Here is a 17,784-nt window from a genome sequence, read left to right on the forward strand (position 1 = left end):
TTATTTTTTTAAAAAAGCAAGTAATTTTTAAATCTTCAAGACTGTTTCAGATTTATATAGACACATGTGTATATGTATATATATATATTGATCTTGTTGCTGACATTTTTACTTATTTTACTTTTAGTTGTTTGTGTGGGCACTATTGAGACATTAGCCTAGGGCCTCAGACGTGCTTTGGAGGTGTTCTGCTACTTAGCCATACCCCAGGCCTTTTAAATTTTTTCATTTTGAGACCGCTTCACTACATAGTTGAGACCAGACTCAAAACTGTGACCCTCTGACCTCAGACTCCCAAGAGGATGGGACTGCAGATGTGTGTCACTACAACCTGAGTCTTTGCTGTTGTTGTTTTATTCTTATGAATTTTCAAACTGTCTAAATACGCCCCAATGAATTGGCCAGTGTCCTGATATTTACCTTATTCCTAGCATGTATTTGAGGAGTGGGTGTTACTCCTGGGGATTGAAATGTGTGTGTGTGTGTGTGTGTGTGTGTGTGTGTGTGTGTGTAGGTAAAGGTGCACACAGATATATGTGAATGTTGTGATCAGAGGTCAAGCCTTGAGTGTCCTTCTTCAAATATCATCTACCTTTAAAAACAAAAAAATAGTATGTAGCTCTGGCTAACCTGAAACCCACTATGTAAGCCAGGCTGGCCTGAAACTCCCTATGTAGACCAGGCTGGCCAAGAACTCACTCACTATGTAGATCAGGCTGGCCTGGAACTCACAAAGATCCACCTGCCTCTTCCTTCTGAGAGCAGGCACGCATCCTCACAGCCAGCCCCACCTTACTCTGGAAATACGATCTCACACTGGGCCCTGGGGCTTGCTGACCGAGCTTGGCGGCCTGGGAGAGGGTCCACCTGCATCACCACCCCCATCCCCTGAACTGGAACTACAAGCACAGCCCACTAAAGCCACACTAGGCTTTCTATGTGGCTTCTAAGGACCTGAACTCATGAGTTATCTCACACACACACACACACACACACACACACACGCATGCACACACACACACCGATCCTGGATTTTGTTTCTTTGCCGGTTATTCTTGCCATTACAGATTCAGTTTCTACTCTCAGGCCAGCCTCATGCCAGCCACAGAGGTCAGTCAAGGCCTGCAAGACAAATCCCTTGCCAAAGGTAAGAAGCTACATGCAGGGCTGGCTAGGTGGCTCAGCAGAGGTAAGGCGCTTGCCTGAAAGCCTGGCGACCTGAGTTCAATCCCTGAAACTTACACAAAGTTGGAAAGAGAAAAGTGACCCCAGAAAAGTGTCCTACGACCTCCACATGCTTGCCATGGCACATGAACACATGCATTCTGCATGCATGTTCATGCACACACACTAATATTTCTTAATAAGTGACAGATAATTATTATTTTGAAAGATATATGTGGGCCAGCGAGACGACCCAGTCATTAAGAACGCTTATTCTTGCAGAGGACCTGAGTTTCCAACCATCTATAACTCCAGTTCTAGGGAATTTGATGCCTTTTTCATTTTTTAAAAAGAATTGTTTATTTTATGTATATGGGTACACTGCCTCTGTCTTCAGGCACACCAGAAGAGGGCATTAGATCCCCATTACAGATGGTTGTGAGCCACCATGTGGTTGCTGGGAATTGAACTCAGGATCTCTGGAAGAGCAGTCAATGCTCTTAACCACTGAGCCATCTCTCCAACCCCTTTTGCTGACATTCAAGGGCACCAAACATCCATGTGAAACACATGCATACATACAGGCAAAACACTCATCACATGAAATAAAATAAATAAATCTAAAAAGAAGTATTAATTTTTTTTAAAGATTTATTTATTCTATGTAGGTGACTACATTGTGGTTCTCCTCGGACACACCAGAGAACGGCATGGAATCCCATTACAGGTGGTTGTGAGCCACCACGTGGTTGCTGGGAATTGAACTCAGGACCTCTGGAAGAAGAGCCAGTGTTGTTAACTGCTGAACCATCTCTCCAGTATTAAATCTTTAAACAACAAAAAAAACAAAAACAAAAACAAAAAAGGCATTTGCAGCCCCCTTCCAGCTTCATCGCCCCATCCAGTTGACAGCCCAGTTCTCAAAGGACTCAGCTTGTGTGTGTGTGTGTGTCTGTGTGTGTGTTTGTGCATGCGTGTGCATTCTTGTGCATGTGTATATGCCTGCGTGTGTGTGTGTGTGTGTATGTGCATGACTGTGTGTATCTGTGAGTCTGTCTGTGCATGTCTGTGTGTGCATGTGAATGTGTGTTTATGTCTGTGTGTGCATGTATGAGGGGGTGTGCATACGTATGCATGAATGTGTGTATGTTTATGAGTATATGTGCATGTATGAGCATGTGTAAGTGTGTGTGCACATGCATGTGTGTACAGGTGTGAGTGTATGTGTGTGTGAATGTGTTTAATGTTTTATAGCAAGAAGATATCCATAAATTGCTTACATAATTAGAATTATATAAATGCTTCATTAAAATCACACACTGGGAAGAAGAGAACCAGCAAGGCCAGTTTAAGCAGAGCCACCCTGTCCCTGTCACACCCGCCTTGCCTACAATAAGCCCTGCCTGCCCTTGAAATCGGTTCCTCATGCATGGGTCTCAACACACAAAGCTTGGGGAAAACGCAGGGAAGCGATACTGTCATTCCTTCTCCGTGACTTTAGACAATTTCGCCCTCCCTCTGTTTCTGTCACTCTTCAATTTATTTATTTATTTATTTATTTATTTATTTATTTATTTATTTCCTCACCACCTTACCTAGCTACCGAGTTAGGGCCTTGAACTCCTGGCAGTCTTCCAGCCTCAGTCTCCAAAATTCTGGGATGGTTAGTATGCACAAACACGTATGCATTGTTTATTTAGTTAACTGATTTTCTTTTGTGGAGCTGGGAATGAAACAAAGTCTTATACAGGGCAGGGGCTCTACCACTGAGCCACGCCCCCAGCCCCTCACTGGGGGATTCTAGGCAGGGGCTCTACCACTGAGCCACACCCCCAGCCCCTCACTGGGGGATTCTAGACAGGGGCTCTACCACTGAGCCACACCCCCAGCCCCTCACTGAGGGATTCTAGGTAGGGGCTCTACCACTGAGCCACGCCCCCAGCCCCTCACTGGGGGATTCTAGGCAGGGGCTCCACCACTGAGCCACGCCCCCAACCCCTCACTGGGGGATTCTAGGCAGGGGCTCTACCACTGAGCCACGTCCCCAGCCCCTCACTGGGGGATTCTAGGCAGGGGGCTGTACCACTGAGCCACGCCCCCAGCCCCTCCCTGGGGGATTCTAGGCAGGGGCTCCACCACTGAGCTACATCTTCAGCCTGTATTCTAGGCAAACGGTCTAGCAACCACCCCGAAAACTTCTGACTCACCAGCTTGGCACCCAAATCCCACTCTGTGTTTCAGGGGCAGGTATTGTGTGTGCTGTCTGGGAGATACAAGCAGAGAAAACAGACCCAACACAGCAGACTGGACCCAACAGCAGCTGTCTGCGCTCCTCGGCCACAGAACTGGCACACTCAGGGCTCACACCGGCGCCTGGAAGCCCATGTGATTACACAGAGGAGACAGTGGGCACACCGAAGTGAAGTCACCTGCCCGGTTCACCTAGGCAGTAAAAACAGGATGTAAACTGCTTGCCCGGCTTCCTCCTGATGTCATGCAAGCCTAGGACAGACACAGATTTCAGCATAAATGCGACACCCGCCCTGCCCACCGGGAAGTTTACCCTGTCATTCATCACTGCAATTAGGATTACAGCTCTCTGACAACTGAACCTATCTTAATGATAGGGCCTATGTGGGTAGGGCCTAGGAAAAAAAATAACCTGCCTGTGAGGGCCAGAGAAGTGTACAAAACAACCAAAAAAAAAAAAAAAATCCAAAGAGAATGGTTGGATAGAGAGAGGAGAGCGGGGAGGGGTTAGGAGCACGCATTGCTTTTGCAGAGGATCGGAGTTCAGGTCTCAGCTTCCCACACTGCCTCTCACCTGTAACTCCACTTCCAGGGGACTATGACGCACAGAGGCACAAAATTAAAACAAGCATTTTAAAAGAATGAGCAGAAATGCTAGCCATTGGTGACTCGGGTCTTTATTCCCAGCACTCAAGAGGCAGAGGCAGGCATACCTCTGTGAGTTCAAGGCCAGCCTGGTCTACATAACAAGTTCCAGGACAGGCACTGAAACATCCAGGATTGATGTATGGAGCCTGTGTGGACGTTAGAAGGCTAACGTTTATTGAGTGTTGGGTGCACATTGCATTGGTTTATGTGATTTATGGGGTCTTAGCTTCATACACACATCCCATATTATGAGATGCGTACTATTCTGAAGATGAGGCCCCACTGGAAACTAAAACTGCCATTCAACACGCTTCAACTCACTCCGCAAGGAGGGGATCGGGGAGATTCCCAAGACGGTATTATAAACAAGGCACAATTCTTGAGGGTTTTTCAAGATTTCTTTATTTCCCCCGTATGAATGTTTTACATGCCTAGCACATGCAGAGGACAAGAGAGGATATCGGATCCCTGAAGCTGGAGAAATGGCTGGCTGTGAGCAACCGTGTGGGTGCTGGGACTGAACCTGGGTCCTCTCTGCAAGAGCAACCAGTGCTCCTAACCACTGAGTCACTGAGCCATCTTTCCAGCCCCTCTACTGAGATTTTTTTTTTAGTCTGAATTTTATTTATGGTAGTAGTGTATGTTTGAAACATATGAGTTCAGGCACCAGCCCGTCCCCACAGCATTTCTTTTGCAAGTGTTTCACTCAGCTTTGCTATGGAGCATCCATCCTCCCTAAATGGCCTGGGCTTGTCTGCTGTGTCCGTGTGATTACTACAGTCAGGTCTTTTCTGCCCATGGCAACCCACGTGGTGTCTGTCTGTCCCGTGGCTCTGCTCACTCTTGATTACTTGGTTCAGGTGGCTTTGGCCATGTTTTTCCTCTCAAATCACGATTTCCATCTGTCTTAGATACAAGCATCTCTACTGTGGATCTAAATGGAGCCTGTGGGCACATCCTGTGCCTACGATGTGGGCATCTGTTAGTGGTTTTCGACTGAACCAGTGATTGTCCTGATGAGGGTTATTTCCGTCGTGGTTTTTTCTTCTGTGTTTGGTTTGGCTTGGTTTTCGAGACAGGGTTTCTCTGTGTAACAGCCCTGGCTGTCCTGGAACTCTCTATGTAGACCTTGCTGGCCTCAAACTCACAGAGATCCACCTGTCTCTGCCTCTTGAGTATTGGGATTAAAGGTGTGGGCCACCTCTGCCTGGCCAGATTTTTTGAAATGATGCGTGTGTGTGTGTGTGTGTGTGTGTGTGTGTGTGTGTTCTAGTTTGCGGTCCATCGCTGTGGTAAAACACTAACCAAAAGCTGCTTGAGAAGGAAAAGGTCTGTTCCAGTTTCCCTCCATCATGGAAGGATGCCGAATCAGAAACTCAAGTCAGGACCTGAAGCAGAGGAACGCCACTTACTGGCTTGCTTCTGTGGCTGTCTCAGCTTCCTTATTACACAACTAGGACTACCTGCCCAAGGGTGGCACTGCACACGGTGGCTTATGCCCTCCCATGCATCCCACAGGTCCACAGGCCAATCTGATGAAGGTAATTCCCTCCATTGACGTTCCCTTTTCCCTAGTGACTCTAGCTTGTGTTGGGATGACAAAAACTCACCAGCACAGTGTGTGTGTGTGTGTGTGTGTGTGTGTGTGTGTGTGTGGTCAGTGTAAATGCATGCACATGTTTGTGTTCATGTGGGTGCATGTGTGTGGGCACTGAACGTGTACATGAGTTATGGTAGCCAGGGTTCAACTTGAGCTGCCATCTTCAGTCTCTTCCATTTTGTTTTGGTTTTGTGGGTTTTTTTGTTTTGGTGTTGTTGTTGTTGTTGTTGTTGTTGTTGTTGTTGTTGTTGTTGTTTTGAGACAGGGTTTTTCTGTGTAGCTCTGTCTGTCCTAGAATTTACTCTGTAGAACAGGCAGGCTGACCTCGAACTCAGGGATCCTCCTGCCTCTGCCTCCCACTTTGCTTTTGAGACAGGGTCTCTCACTGAACATGGCTAGACTAGCCAGCAAGGTCAGGAAATCTCCATGTCTCTACCTCTCCTCTTATAGGGCACACCACAGCGAACTTTCACCTGGGTCCTGCATATCCAAACTTAAGACCTCATGCACCAACTAAACCATCTCCCAGTCCCTGCTTTTCTGATTTTTGAGCTATGTCCCTTTGTCACCCAGACTGGACTTGGATTTTCGATCTTACTGACTAGGCCCCCCAAGAGCTGAGACTATTAGGTATTGAGTCTATGCCTGCTTGGCCATTTCTTCTGTTTTCATTTATTGACTTTTGGTCACAAGAAATAACTTTCTATAATGGTGGTGGTACACTCAGGAGGCAGAGGCAGGTGAATCTCTGAGTTCAAGGCCAGCCTGGTCTACAAAGCAAGTTCCAGGACAGCCAGGGCTACACACACAAAAACCCAAAATAAATAAGGAGGGGATTTTCTTTTTTATTTGTTTTAGAGTCTCATTGTAGCCCAGGCTGTCCTCCAGATCATTATGTATCCAAGCATGACCTGAAACACCCTGAGGTTTCTGCCTTCACCTCCCAAATGCATTACAGGTATGAAACAACTCACCCAGTTTAATGATGTACTGGGGTTCAAAGCCAAGTCTTCCTGCATCCTAAGGTAAGTGTTCTATCAAGTCACCTCCCTGGACAATCTCTTGTCATTTTATTTGTTTGTTTGTTTGTTTGTTTGTTTAGAGACAGGTCGTACTTAGCCCAAGTTGGCCTTGAATGGTGTGCAGCACTCCCAGTGCCCTAATCCTGATAGGATATCGACAGAGAGAAACTTGAGGGAGGAGAGAACTTGACTGGGTTATCCTTCCACATTATAGACTATCATCAAGGGAAGCCAAGGCAGGAGCTTGGAGGCAGGAGCAGAAGCAGAGACCACAGAGGAGTGCTCTTGCTCTCTGTGGTTTGCTCAGCTATCTTTCCTATAAATCCCAGGCCCATCTGCCTAGGGACGCTGCTGCCCAAAGTGGACTGGACCCTCCCATCTGAACCAGCAGTCAAGAAAATATCCCCGCAGACATGCTCACGGGCCAATCCAATGGAGGCCATGCCTCAGCTGAGAGTCCCTCTCTATCTGTCTAGATTGACACCAACTGTGACGCCAGCTTATTTACTTATTTGTATCAGAGTTAACTCGTATTTCCCAGTACGGAGTCTTATTTCTTTCAGTACAAGCCCGTGTCTTTCCATATGGATTCCTGTTTGTTTGATGGGTTATGGTTCTTTGCTAAGGTTATTTAATTTAATCTTCCATTTGTCCTAGATTTGGTCACAGGGATCCTCTCCAAGACACCTCCCTTTGGCCTTTGGCACCCTCCCCTCCCCATCCCTGAGTATTCCCTAATCTTCTCTCTGTGTGTAGGTCTGTGTGTGCGCGCACGCACGCGCATGGGCATGTGTGTGGTGGCACTGCCCGCCTTTATTTTTTAAGATTTATTTATTTATTTTTATGTGCATTTAGTGTTTTATCTGCCTGTACCTGTGCATCGGGTACATGCAGTGCCTGTGAAGACCAGAAGAGGGCGCTACCAGAGCTGGTGTTCAGCAGTTCTCAGCAGTTCAGCTGGGTCCTCAAGAGCCACAAATGCTCTTAACCCTTAAGTCATCCCTCCAGACCCACACCTTGCTTTTTTGAGGTAGGGTCTGTCATTAGCCGGGAACTCTTGGCTGCCTGTCTGTCAGTCTGTCTCCTAGAAATTCTATCTCTATCCCTTATATTCTATCTCTTATCCCTTATATCAACGTATCACCACGTACAGGTTTTCCTCTGGGCCATCACACCAAACCTCTATTTGGATTCTCTCTAGATCACCTCTTCTTAAAATGAAGAAGCTAAAGTGGGCTGCAGACCTGTAATCCCAGCACTTCAAAAACTGAGTTCAAGGATAGTGGAAGATACACGGTAAAATTCTGTCTCAAGTTCAAGGCTACCCTGGTCTATGAAGCAATTTCAGGCCAGCTAGGGCTACCCAATGACACCCTCTTTCAATAAAAAATAAATTAATTAATTAAAAATAAAAGTCAAATATAAATAAATAAGTCATGTTTAGGCAAAGAGGGACGGAATGACTTTTCTACGTTTTCCTGGCAGGACAGGATTTGAATGCAGGCTACAGGATTTAAATGCAGGCAGTATGATTTAGAATCAAAGGTTTCTATTCTCAGCCTGTGCTCTGTGACCCCTTCAGGGTCAAGTGACCGTCTCACAGGTGTCACATACCAGATATGCTGCATGTCAGACATTTACATTACAATTCATAACAGTAGCAAAATTTCAGCTATAGGGTAGCAATGAAATAATCTACAGTTAGGAGTCACCCCAACGCAGGAATTGTACTAAAGTGTCACAGCGTTCAGAAGATTGAGACCCACTAGTTTAGACAGTATTTCATTATGTACCCTACGCTGGCCTGGAACTCACTATGTAGCTCAGGCCACAGACTCACAGCCATCCTGCCTCAGCCTCCTGAATGCTGGGATCACAGACTGATAGACCATGTGCAGCTCAGATCTATGCTCTTAACGACGACCCTCTGGCCTTCCTAACAATAGGAGGACAGGCTGTGTGGGTGCTCAGTGGTCCTACCTTCCCTCCTGCCCACACATAATTCCTTTGTAACATGTATTTACTTATTTTGTCTGTATGGCACACAAGTGGGGGGGTCAGAGGAAAAGCGATTATTTTCCCCACCATATGGGCTTCACGGACTAACTGAAGTTCTCAGGCTTGGTAGCAAGAACCTTTTACCCAACAACCCATCGCGGCAGCTTTTTTTTTTTTTTTCCTTTCCTTTCCTTTCCTTTCCTTTCCTTTCCTTTCCTTTCCTTTCCTTTCCTTTCCTTTCCTTTCCTTCCCTTCCCTTCCCTTCCCTTCCCTTCCCTTCCCTTCCCTTCCCTTCCCTTCCCTTCCCTTCCCTTCCCTTCCCTTCCCTTCCCTTCCCTTCCCTTCCCTTCCCTTCCCTTCCCTTCCCCTCCCCTCCCCTCCCCTCCCCTCCCCTCCCCTCCCCTCCCCTCCCCTCCCCTCCCCTCCCCTCCCCTCCCCTCCCCTCCCCTCCCCTCCCCTCCCCTCCCCTCCCCTCCTCTCCTCTCCTCTCCTCTCCTCTCCTCTCCTCTCCTCTCCTCTCCTCTCCTCTCCTCTTCTTTTCTTAGAGACAAGGTCTTGCTATCTAACCTTGGCTCTCCTAGAACTTGCTGTGTAAAAATAGGTTGTCCTTAGCTCCGTTTTGAAAACAAACAAACAACAACTCGATATGAAAGATGAAAATGATGAACAAAAGTTAGTTAACTCACTATACAAAGTAACTAAATCTTTATTGACACCTTCCTGTGCCAGACAGAACACATAGAGAAGCCAGAGGCAAGACCCTGTTGTAGTTGTTCAGTCTACTAAGGAAGACAGGCAACCAGATTCCCGCACAATGTACCAGGCAAGCACAGTGCTCGGAGGATGGATCCATTGTCTACCTGCCAGATCATCTTCCAGCCTGGTCAGGAAAACGGGAAGAGGAGGCTTGCCGTGGACTCTCTGGGACTCTCTCAGCCAGTAGACGTCTCTTCCCTCTGTCCTGGTCACCATCAGGGGGAATGCTGTGGCCGCATCAAAAAAGTAGGGCCACCCGAGTGGAGTATTTACAACAGTGGACTGTTTCCCGAAGCTGCAAACCAGTGCAGTTGGAACTGGGAATGCTGAAGGATGGGGGCGGAGCCAGTCCAGTCAAGTGAGAAATGGAAAGAGTTGGTACCACGGGGCCAGGGAAACAAAGTGAGATGGACTTTTCGAGATGAGACATTCACAGCATCGCGCCAGCAACCACAGTCAACAGAACTGCAGACAACCAGGACCCTAGAGTGCCAGAGCCTCCTTTAGCTGGGATCTGGGCCCCACCTTTTCCTGGATACTTCTCCATATTGCTGCGGTCTTGGTGGCCCGCAGCACCTCCATGGCCCACAGCACCTCCATGGTCTGCAGCACCTCCACTCAACGACGCCCCCTCTTCCTGTATGACTTCACGGTCATGGGGAGAAGTGTGGCTGGCTTGGGCTGTGGTGGGCTTGATGATGGAGGTGGTCGTGGTTGGGGCTGCTGTAGAGGTCGTGCTGGAGGAGTTCTGGGTCCGAGTGGATGGGGGTGCTGTGGTTGGAGGGGGCAGCAGGACTAGGGGTGGGATTCGAGGGGAGAAATAGGTCTTGTTGCGAAGGTCGGAGTTACAGCGGGGGCCCTGACAGCAGGAGCCACTGAGTGTGAATCCTGGACCCGTCACCCCATCCCGGGTGCAGGTCTCATCCTGGACGCAGCCTCGGACAGGTAAGGACACGGTCACATTGGCTGCAAGAGGGAGACACAGAAAGGTCTATCATTGGACAGATAGGGGTTGGCATAGCCCAAATAAAATTTAGGGACTTCTGGAAAAAAGGAGCAGTGAAGCCTGAGATGAAACAGAAGGTTGTGCACTCGTGTGTCTGAACATCTCAACTCTGGTCCCACTTCCTGCAAAGCATTGTGCTGCTGGCATCCGACCCATGACGGACCGTATTTCCATAATATGCTTTGAGAAGGGTAGAACCTAAGCTCCAGATTTGTCTCGGAACAAAGGCTTTAACAGAGATACATCTATGAGCAAAACTCAAACACACATTGTCTTTGCCTCTCTCAGCTCCCTGCTAAGTTTAGTCTTAAAAGTTCCTAAGAAACACCTGGCACTAAAAGGAATTGAAAAACTCCAATTGCCATGGAGTGCGTACCAACCCCTCACTGGGGGATTCTAGGCAGAGGCTCTACCACTGAAGGTATGTCTCCAGCTCTGAACTACATTCCGAAATATTGTGGAACAAGTGGGACACCTAAGTTTTCAGGACTCAAACTGGATTTCCCAAGACATACAGGCAAAAAGCTTATAAGTTGAAACCCAAGTCTTAGTTCATGGACTTCCATTCTGTATCCTGCAGTAGTTTTCTATAGGTATGTTCATTCTCTCTCTCTCTCTCTCTCTCTCTCTCTCTCTCTCTCTCTCTCTCTCTCTCTCTCTCTCTCTCTCTCCCCCACGAAAGTCTATATGTAGACTATAGTCTATAGCATACATTTCCCATGATGCTGTAGGACAAAGCAAGTTAAAAGCAGTCCCCAGTATTTGGGGTTGAGGGAGGGCAGAAGGGTGACCCTTTAGGTGAAGCGCTCCCCCTAGAACAGCTATCACAACTCCTACAGGCCTCAAACTCCTTCAGCAGGGGTTGGCTCACCTGCTGTCAGGGTGACGTTACCATCGAAGCAGCCCTTGTAGACACGGCCACTGGCGTTGTAGCAGTTCACGACCGGCGGCATGGAGCCCTGGCACTTCTCGCGGCTCAGACCCACACAGCTGTAACACTCTGCACCGTTAGGCTCATATGCACTCTCATTGCCTGCAGGGGATGTGGGGGAGCAGAAACAGAAAAGGAAGGGTCAAGAAGGTGAGGACAGTCTACTCAGGAAGCTAGGGCAGGAAGATCGCAAGTTCAAGGCCAGCCTGTCCTGCTGAGAGATCCAGACAACCACTGCTCAAGGGGCCAGCTATACCTGTGACTCCACCCCTTATCTCCTAGCTCCACCCCCAGTATGGACCTGAGGTACAAACATCGTTGATGTCTGCAGTCTTCAACCCCGCCACCCCGGCAGCCCTGCCTCAAGGGGCAGTAGCCTTAGCTCCCAGCCCTAGTATGACTCCGACCGCGACGGACCTGCAGGGTTGAGGCCTCGCAAAGTGAGGTTGAGTTTGGCGTTGCATCGATCCTCGGAGCACTGCTGTAGCTGAAAGAAGGCCAGGAGCCCGTGAAGGTCCAGTCCGCGGTCGTTCTTGCCCGGGATTCCGGAACCGCAGCCCCGCACCGCCACAGAGAATTGCCCGTGGACTGCGGAGGGAAAGGGGGGGGTCAGAGCAGTCAGGGCCGGTGGGCGGAGCTTTGGATGAACGATACTCCTGGATGGTCTGGCCTGGGTCAAGAGGTGGGGATCTCAAAAAGGGCAGATCTAGGGGTAGAGAGCTACCGGTGGAGGGAGGGTGGTGTGGTCAAAGAGAAGAGCTTCAAAGAATACAGTCCGATGAGAACAGACTGATGAACAAACGCAACAGCCTGGAGAGCCGGGCTCAAACTGAAGCCTCAATGACTACGTCAAAAGGGGGAGGAGCCTCAGAAAGTAGCTTCCGAAGGATCCAATTAAGAGACCGAAGAAAAAAAAAGTTTAAAAGAAAGGGTAGGAGACAAACATGGTGGTACAAGCCTGCAATCCCAGCTACTGAGGAGGCTGAGACAGTGGGGTCTGGAGTTCCAGTCTAGCTTGTACTGCATAAGGAGACCCTGCCGCCAGCAAAAGCGGACTTGGTGGTACAAGCCAGCAGGTGACTCAGGAGGCTGAAGGAGGAGACTCACAACTAAAAGGGCCTGTCTGAACTTCATAGTAAGTTCAAGGGCCGAACTAAGCTATTCAGTAAGACCCTGTCTTAAAATACAAACTTAAAGGGGGCTGAGGATCCAGCTTGGCGTGGAGTGTTATCCAGCATGTTGTGTGCTGGACCTGAGTTCAGACCACAACTTCACACAGATGCATAGAGGAGGCCCTGTGTCTGACTTGGGGGAAGGCGGGATTCCTGAGTAAGGGGTCTGGAAACTTAGAGGCTCTAAGGGTGGAGTCTGACTAGGAACCTCGGTGATCCTTTTCAAAGGAATCATCTCCACTAAATAATAATCTGTATTGGTGGGTAAGCATTCCTACGGAGAGTGAGAGAAAGTGGTAAAGATGTCCGTCCTGTACAGGTTGCGACTATCAGAGCATGCCAGTCACACACACACACACACACACACACATCACACCCCCTACTCCCCGCCTTTTGTCTGTCTACCTGCCTAAGCCCATTGAAAGAAGGGAGACCCTGTGCAGCAGGGACTCAGTGAGGGCTGAAAGGGGAAAGGCGTGGCCAGAATCTGAAAGGTCCCTAAGGAGGTGGAGTTACACTGGAGGAGTTGGGAAGGGGTAGTCAGGGACCACCGGGTGAGTAGCACTTACTGGTCTCTACCGCCCCCACGGCCTCGGTACAGATGTCCACCCCGGGACCACATTTGACTGTCTTCATCTTGTGCGGAGAGCATCCATCGTCTGCCTTCTGCACGCAGCTGTAGCATTCCAGGGCTTGCGCTCCTGCGGGTGAGGACCGGGTAGACACCAGTGTTCTTTGTTAAAGCCTTCTCCCCACAAAGACAACGTCTTTCCCTGTGGCCTCTGTCCCGGGGTGAGATGATTCTACTGTGCATCCAGAACAGCAGTAGAAGCCCTCCCACAAGTTTCGGGGTGCAGGACTTACTGTCCCTTTTCCTTCTACCCCTTGTGCCTGCATTGGGAGATTTCCCCTCTCCTGGCTGCCTTTGCCCAAGAAGGTGGGGAATCCCAGCCCCAATCTTAGAGTGGGAGAGGAGGTGCCCCTCTCAGTTGCCTACTCAGTGTGGGATAACTTCCTTACAGTCCCTCTGCCCAGGGCAGGGGCAGCTGAACTGCCTTTGGCTGTGTTCAACTTTTCTTAAAAGATTTTCTGGGAAGAGCTGGGGAATCATCTTCCTTAGGGGCCCCGATTCTACCTTCCTGGCAATACACCCACCTTCACACAGCAGAAGTGGCAGCAGCAGCAGCCATCCGGTGGTCCACATCACTGGCTGTGTATCTCCTCTCCTGGCGGCATCCATAGCTGTGTCCTGCTCTCTCCGCGTCCCCCCTGGGTGTGCCACCTTCCAACCCGGGCCCTCTTACCTGAGCCTCAGATGAGTAACCTACCCCGGGGCAACCCTGGCCTTGCCCAACCAGGCCAACTCAGCGTCCGCTGTGGGGCGGGCCCGCCTCTAGGTGCGTCACCCACAGGGAGAGCGGCCCCTGCCCTGTGTCCTTGCCAAGGAGGGAAAGGGCGGGAGTAGAGGTTCCCTCCAGTCCCCTGGATGAAAGTGTGTGTGGGTTTCAGAGGTAGAGGGCGTACCGGGGCTCAAAGAGAGACAGGGGCATTCAGGGTCTGGTAGGATCCTGAGCTTATGTGGTGTGCCTGCCTGCCTGCCTGCCTTCACCTGGGGATTGGAGACCCTGAGGCAGAACCACTGTCTGTCTTCGAAGAGCTCCCAGACTGATGGAAGATACAGATATTAATTAAATAATTGGGAAAACTGTTATTTACAAGTCAGGCATAGTGACTCATGCCTGTAATCACAGCACTCACGGAGCTGAGGCAGGAGGATTGCCATGAGTTTGAGGCACGGTGATTCCAGGCCTCACTGAGCTACAGAAAGAGATCTTATCTCAAAAAGCCAAACAAACAACTCGGTTATAAGTTACAAGAGATTAAGGCAGAGTTGGAATTGAGAAGTGAGTAGACTTTTCAATATGGTTAAGCTGGGAAATAATATCGGGTGTCTATTGAGAGGTGATGAAAAAGATATTTAGAACCAAAATACATTGCATACATGGCTGGAAGTCTCAAAGAATGAATAAAAATTGAAAACAAGTCTTGAACACCTATTGCGTGCTGAGCACTGCAATAAGTCCTTTAAAATTAAAAAAAAAAAAAGTGGCTGGAGAGCTAGGATAGTGCCCTAGGTAGGGGTCAGCAGTGAAGTCCCTGCCTAGGATCCCCCACTGAGGGGTTGAGGGCCTGGCTCAGTGGTAGAGCCCCTGCCTAGAATCCCCCAGTGAGAGATCAGATAATCTTAAGGTTTAGTAGTAGAGCACTCACCTAGCATGAATGAAGCCCTGGATTCCATTCCCAATATTGTCATAAATAAATAAATAAATAAATAAATAAATAAATAAATAAATAAATACAAATGGAAAAACCTAGAGTGGTCCCTTCACCCCATGCACTATTGCTCAGCAATGGAAAGGTTCAGTGGGTGGTATATACAGCTACATAGATGGATCTTTAAAATGGTGACTCAAAGAGACCAGAACTAAGGCCACGCACAGTGTGACTTTGTTCATATGGAGTTCTGAAACAGACCAAACTAGCCCACAGAAGTGGGTTGGTTTAGAAAATGAACAAAGGTTCCCTCTGAGAGCCTTGTCCCAGAGGGTTCCTCTTCTATCTCCACCTAGGGAGGGTGGCCTTGTGTGTGCCTGTGACGCACAGAGCTTCTGAGCTGTACACTTAGGAACTCCACTGGATGTACGTTACTCTCCAAGAAAAACACGAGGAAGCCGAGCCTGGGCCTGGTGGCACAGTCCTGCAGTCTTAGCACACAGGAGGCCGAGACAGGATGAAATGAGATGGTTCCGCACATAAAAACACTTGTCTCTAAAAAGGACCTGAGGGCCTGAGTTGGATCCCTGGGACCCACATCATAGAGAGAGAAAAGCAAACATTGATTCCTAAAAGGTATCTTCTGCCTTCCACATATCTGCAGCACAACATATCCTCTACATAGTGAATAAATACATGTAATGAGGCACACACACCCTACACAATGAACCTGTTGAAAAAACAAGAGTTATAAGAACAAGGTTGGGGGAGGGATGCGGAGTGGGGGGAGAGGGAGAGCTGGGTATAATGGCTCATGTTTAAAATCCCAGACTCAGGAAGCTCAGACAGTAGGATCGATGGCATTGAGTCTGAAGCCAGCCTGGGCTACACAGTGAGACCCTACTTCAAACTCCTCTCCAGGCTTCACAAAGGACACAGGAAGACTGGAGCCACTGGGCTGTTTTCCAAATGAGAAAGGAACGTTTGATGGCTTGCCTGGCATGGATGAAGCCCGGCTTCTATCCCCAGAACTGGGAGGGGGGGTGATGAATAAATTGGAGGTGGAGGCAGGAGGGTGTAAAGCTTATCCCATAGAAAATTTGAGGCCAGCCTGGGCTATATGAGATCCTGTCTGGGTCATGGGGCCACAGCGAGGAGGAGAAGGGAACCAACCAGTAACTGTCAGGAGTTGTCCTTGTTAACGTAGGAGCTATGCGGTTTGTAGTGGACATAAATAATCTCATAGCACCCTGACCGAGGCCAGGGTCACCTGTGACCATGAATGATCTATGCAGAAGCGAGACCACCAGTATGACTCTGCCTGTCCACAGGAACAAACAAGGTCATTACACCGATCACGCTGTGACTCCACAAGCCCACATGCTGGTAAGCCGCTCAAGTTATTATACTCTAAGTTACGGTTTAAGCGTAGCTTCGCTCTTCCTCCTCATAAGTCAGATTCATGAAGACTCTAACTCTATCCTTGTTCTGTGACAGGATCCAGTGCAGAGCAAATCCTCCCCGCTTCCTGGAACTGCCCCGAAAACCACCACACTGGAGTCCTTATCTTTACAAATGTGTCTCTCTAGCCAGGAGTGGCGATCCAGCCTGGAATCCCAGTGTGTAGTAAGTGCAGAGTTCCAGGCCTTCATAAGATATAAAGCAAGTTCTAGGTCAGCCTGGGCTACATGAGACACTGGAGAGCACAAAAAAAAGAATCCAAAACATTTTTAAGAGGAAGAACTAGCCGGGCGTGGTGGCGCACGCCTTTAATCTCAGCACTTGGGAGGCAGAGGCAGGCAGATTTCTGAGTTCGAGGCCAGCCTGGTCTACAAAGTGAGTGCCAGGACAGCCAGGGCTACACAGAGAAACCCTGTCTCGAAAAACCAAAAAAAAAAAAAAAAAAAAGAGGAAGAACTAGCAGGGATTACTGATGAATCAAATGGGAGGGAATCCTAAAGGTGTGGCCCAGCTTCATGGAGATCAGCAGTACAGAGCCTGCCTAGAATCCATTGAGAGGCTGGGGCGTGGCTCAGTGGTAGAGCCCCCTGCCTAGAATCCCCCATTGAGGGGCTGGGGGCGTGGCTCAGTGGTAGATCTCTTGCTTAGCATTCATGAGCTCCTGGGTTCAATCTGATAACCATGATAACCATGACATGAATGGTAACGATACCCAAGAATCGAGCATTTGCTTTGTGTCAGAAACTGTTTGGAGCAGGAGCCTGCGTGTTTCTCATCGGTGCTTTCCCCTAAGGTGAGAAATGCTGTTGTCATGGAAGACTAGCTCTGTGCTCAGCACTTCTTAGGCCACAACAGCTCTGCAAAGGGAAGATGGAGCCCATTTCACAGAAGAGGAAATCGAGGCTAGGAGAAGCTTGGGAGTAGCAGAAGTGGGATATGAGCTCAGCTGTTTCCAAAGGCCTTTAATGACACTCTCAGAGTCTCTTCTGGGCTTTGTTGTTTTGTTTATTTGGTTGCTCAGTTTTATTTTCTTTTATTTTTTCATTTGTTTTGTGCTGAAAGGTTGTTTGTTTTGTTTGTTGACAATACCTGGTATGCAACCTCAGGTCTCACACACACTCGGTAAATGCTCTACCCTGAAGTTAGAGCACCAGATTTGTTTTTACCTGTTTGTGTGTGTACATGGGCCTGTATGTGTGTGTGTGTGTGTGTGCACGCGCATGTATGTGTGTGTATGTATGTATGTGTATGTGTGTATGTATACATGTGTGTTTATGTATGTATGTATGTTTGTGTTGTGTATGTGTATGCATATGTGTATATGTATATATATATGTATGTGTGACTGTATGTGTATGTATGTATATGTGTGTATGTATGTGTGTCTGTATGCATATGTATGTATGTGTGTATGTGTGTCTACATATGTGTGTATGTATGTGTGACTGTATGTGTATGTATGTATATGTGTGTATGTATACATATGTGTATATGTATATATA

General features: G+C 48.5%; 1 protein-coding gene across 2 annotated transcripts; it reads right to left on the reverse strand.

Annotated features, from left to right (window-relative positions):
- Positions 1–9,508: 9,508 nt before the first annotated feature.
- Lypd3 (LY6/PLAUR domain containing 3) lies at positions 9,509–13,787 on the reverse strand. 2 transcript variants are annotated; one of them, XM_085840972.1, is made up of 6 exons: positions 13,703–13,787; positions 13,117–13,248; positions 11,793–11,963; positions 11,316–11,477; positions 10,051–10,404; positions 9,509–10,014 (listed from the first exon to the last, which is right to left on the reverse strand). In XM_085840972.1, exons 1-6 carry the CDS (start codon positions 13,785–13,787, stop codon positions 9,869–9,871), a joined length of 1,050 nt encoding a protein of 349 aa, XP_085697098.1. In that variant the 3' UTR covers positions 9,509–9,868. The 2 variants fall into 2 exon arrangements, with proteins under 2 accessions (XP_085697098.1, XP_021024671.1); XM_021169012.2 differs by having other exon boundaries at positions 9,509–10,404.
- Positions 13,788–17,784: the final 3,997 nt, after the last annotated feature.

Source organism: Mus caroli, unplaced genomic scaffold (assembly GCF_978045245.1).
Source record: "Mus caroli unplaced genomic scaffold, Mus_caroli_1 scaffold_8, whole genome shotgun sequence".
In the NCBI taxonomy this organism is placed as follows: Eukaryota; Metazoa; Chordata; class Mammalia; order Rodentia; family Muridae; genus Mus; species Mus caroli.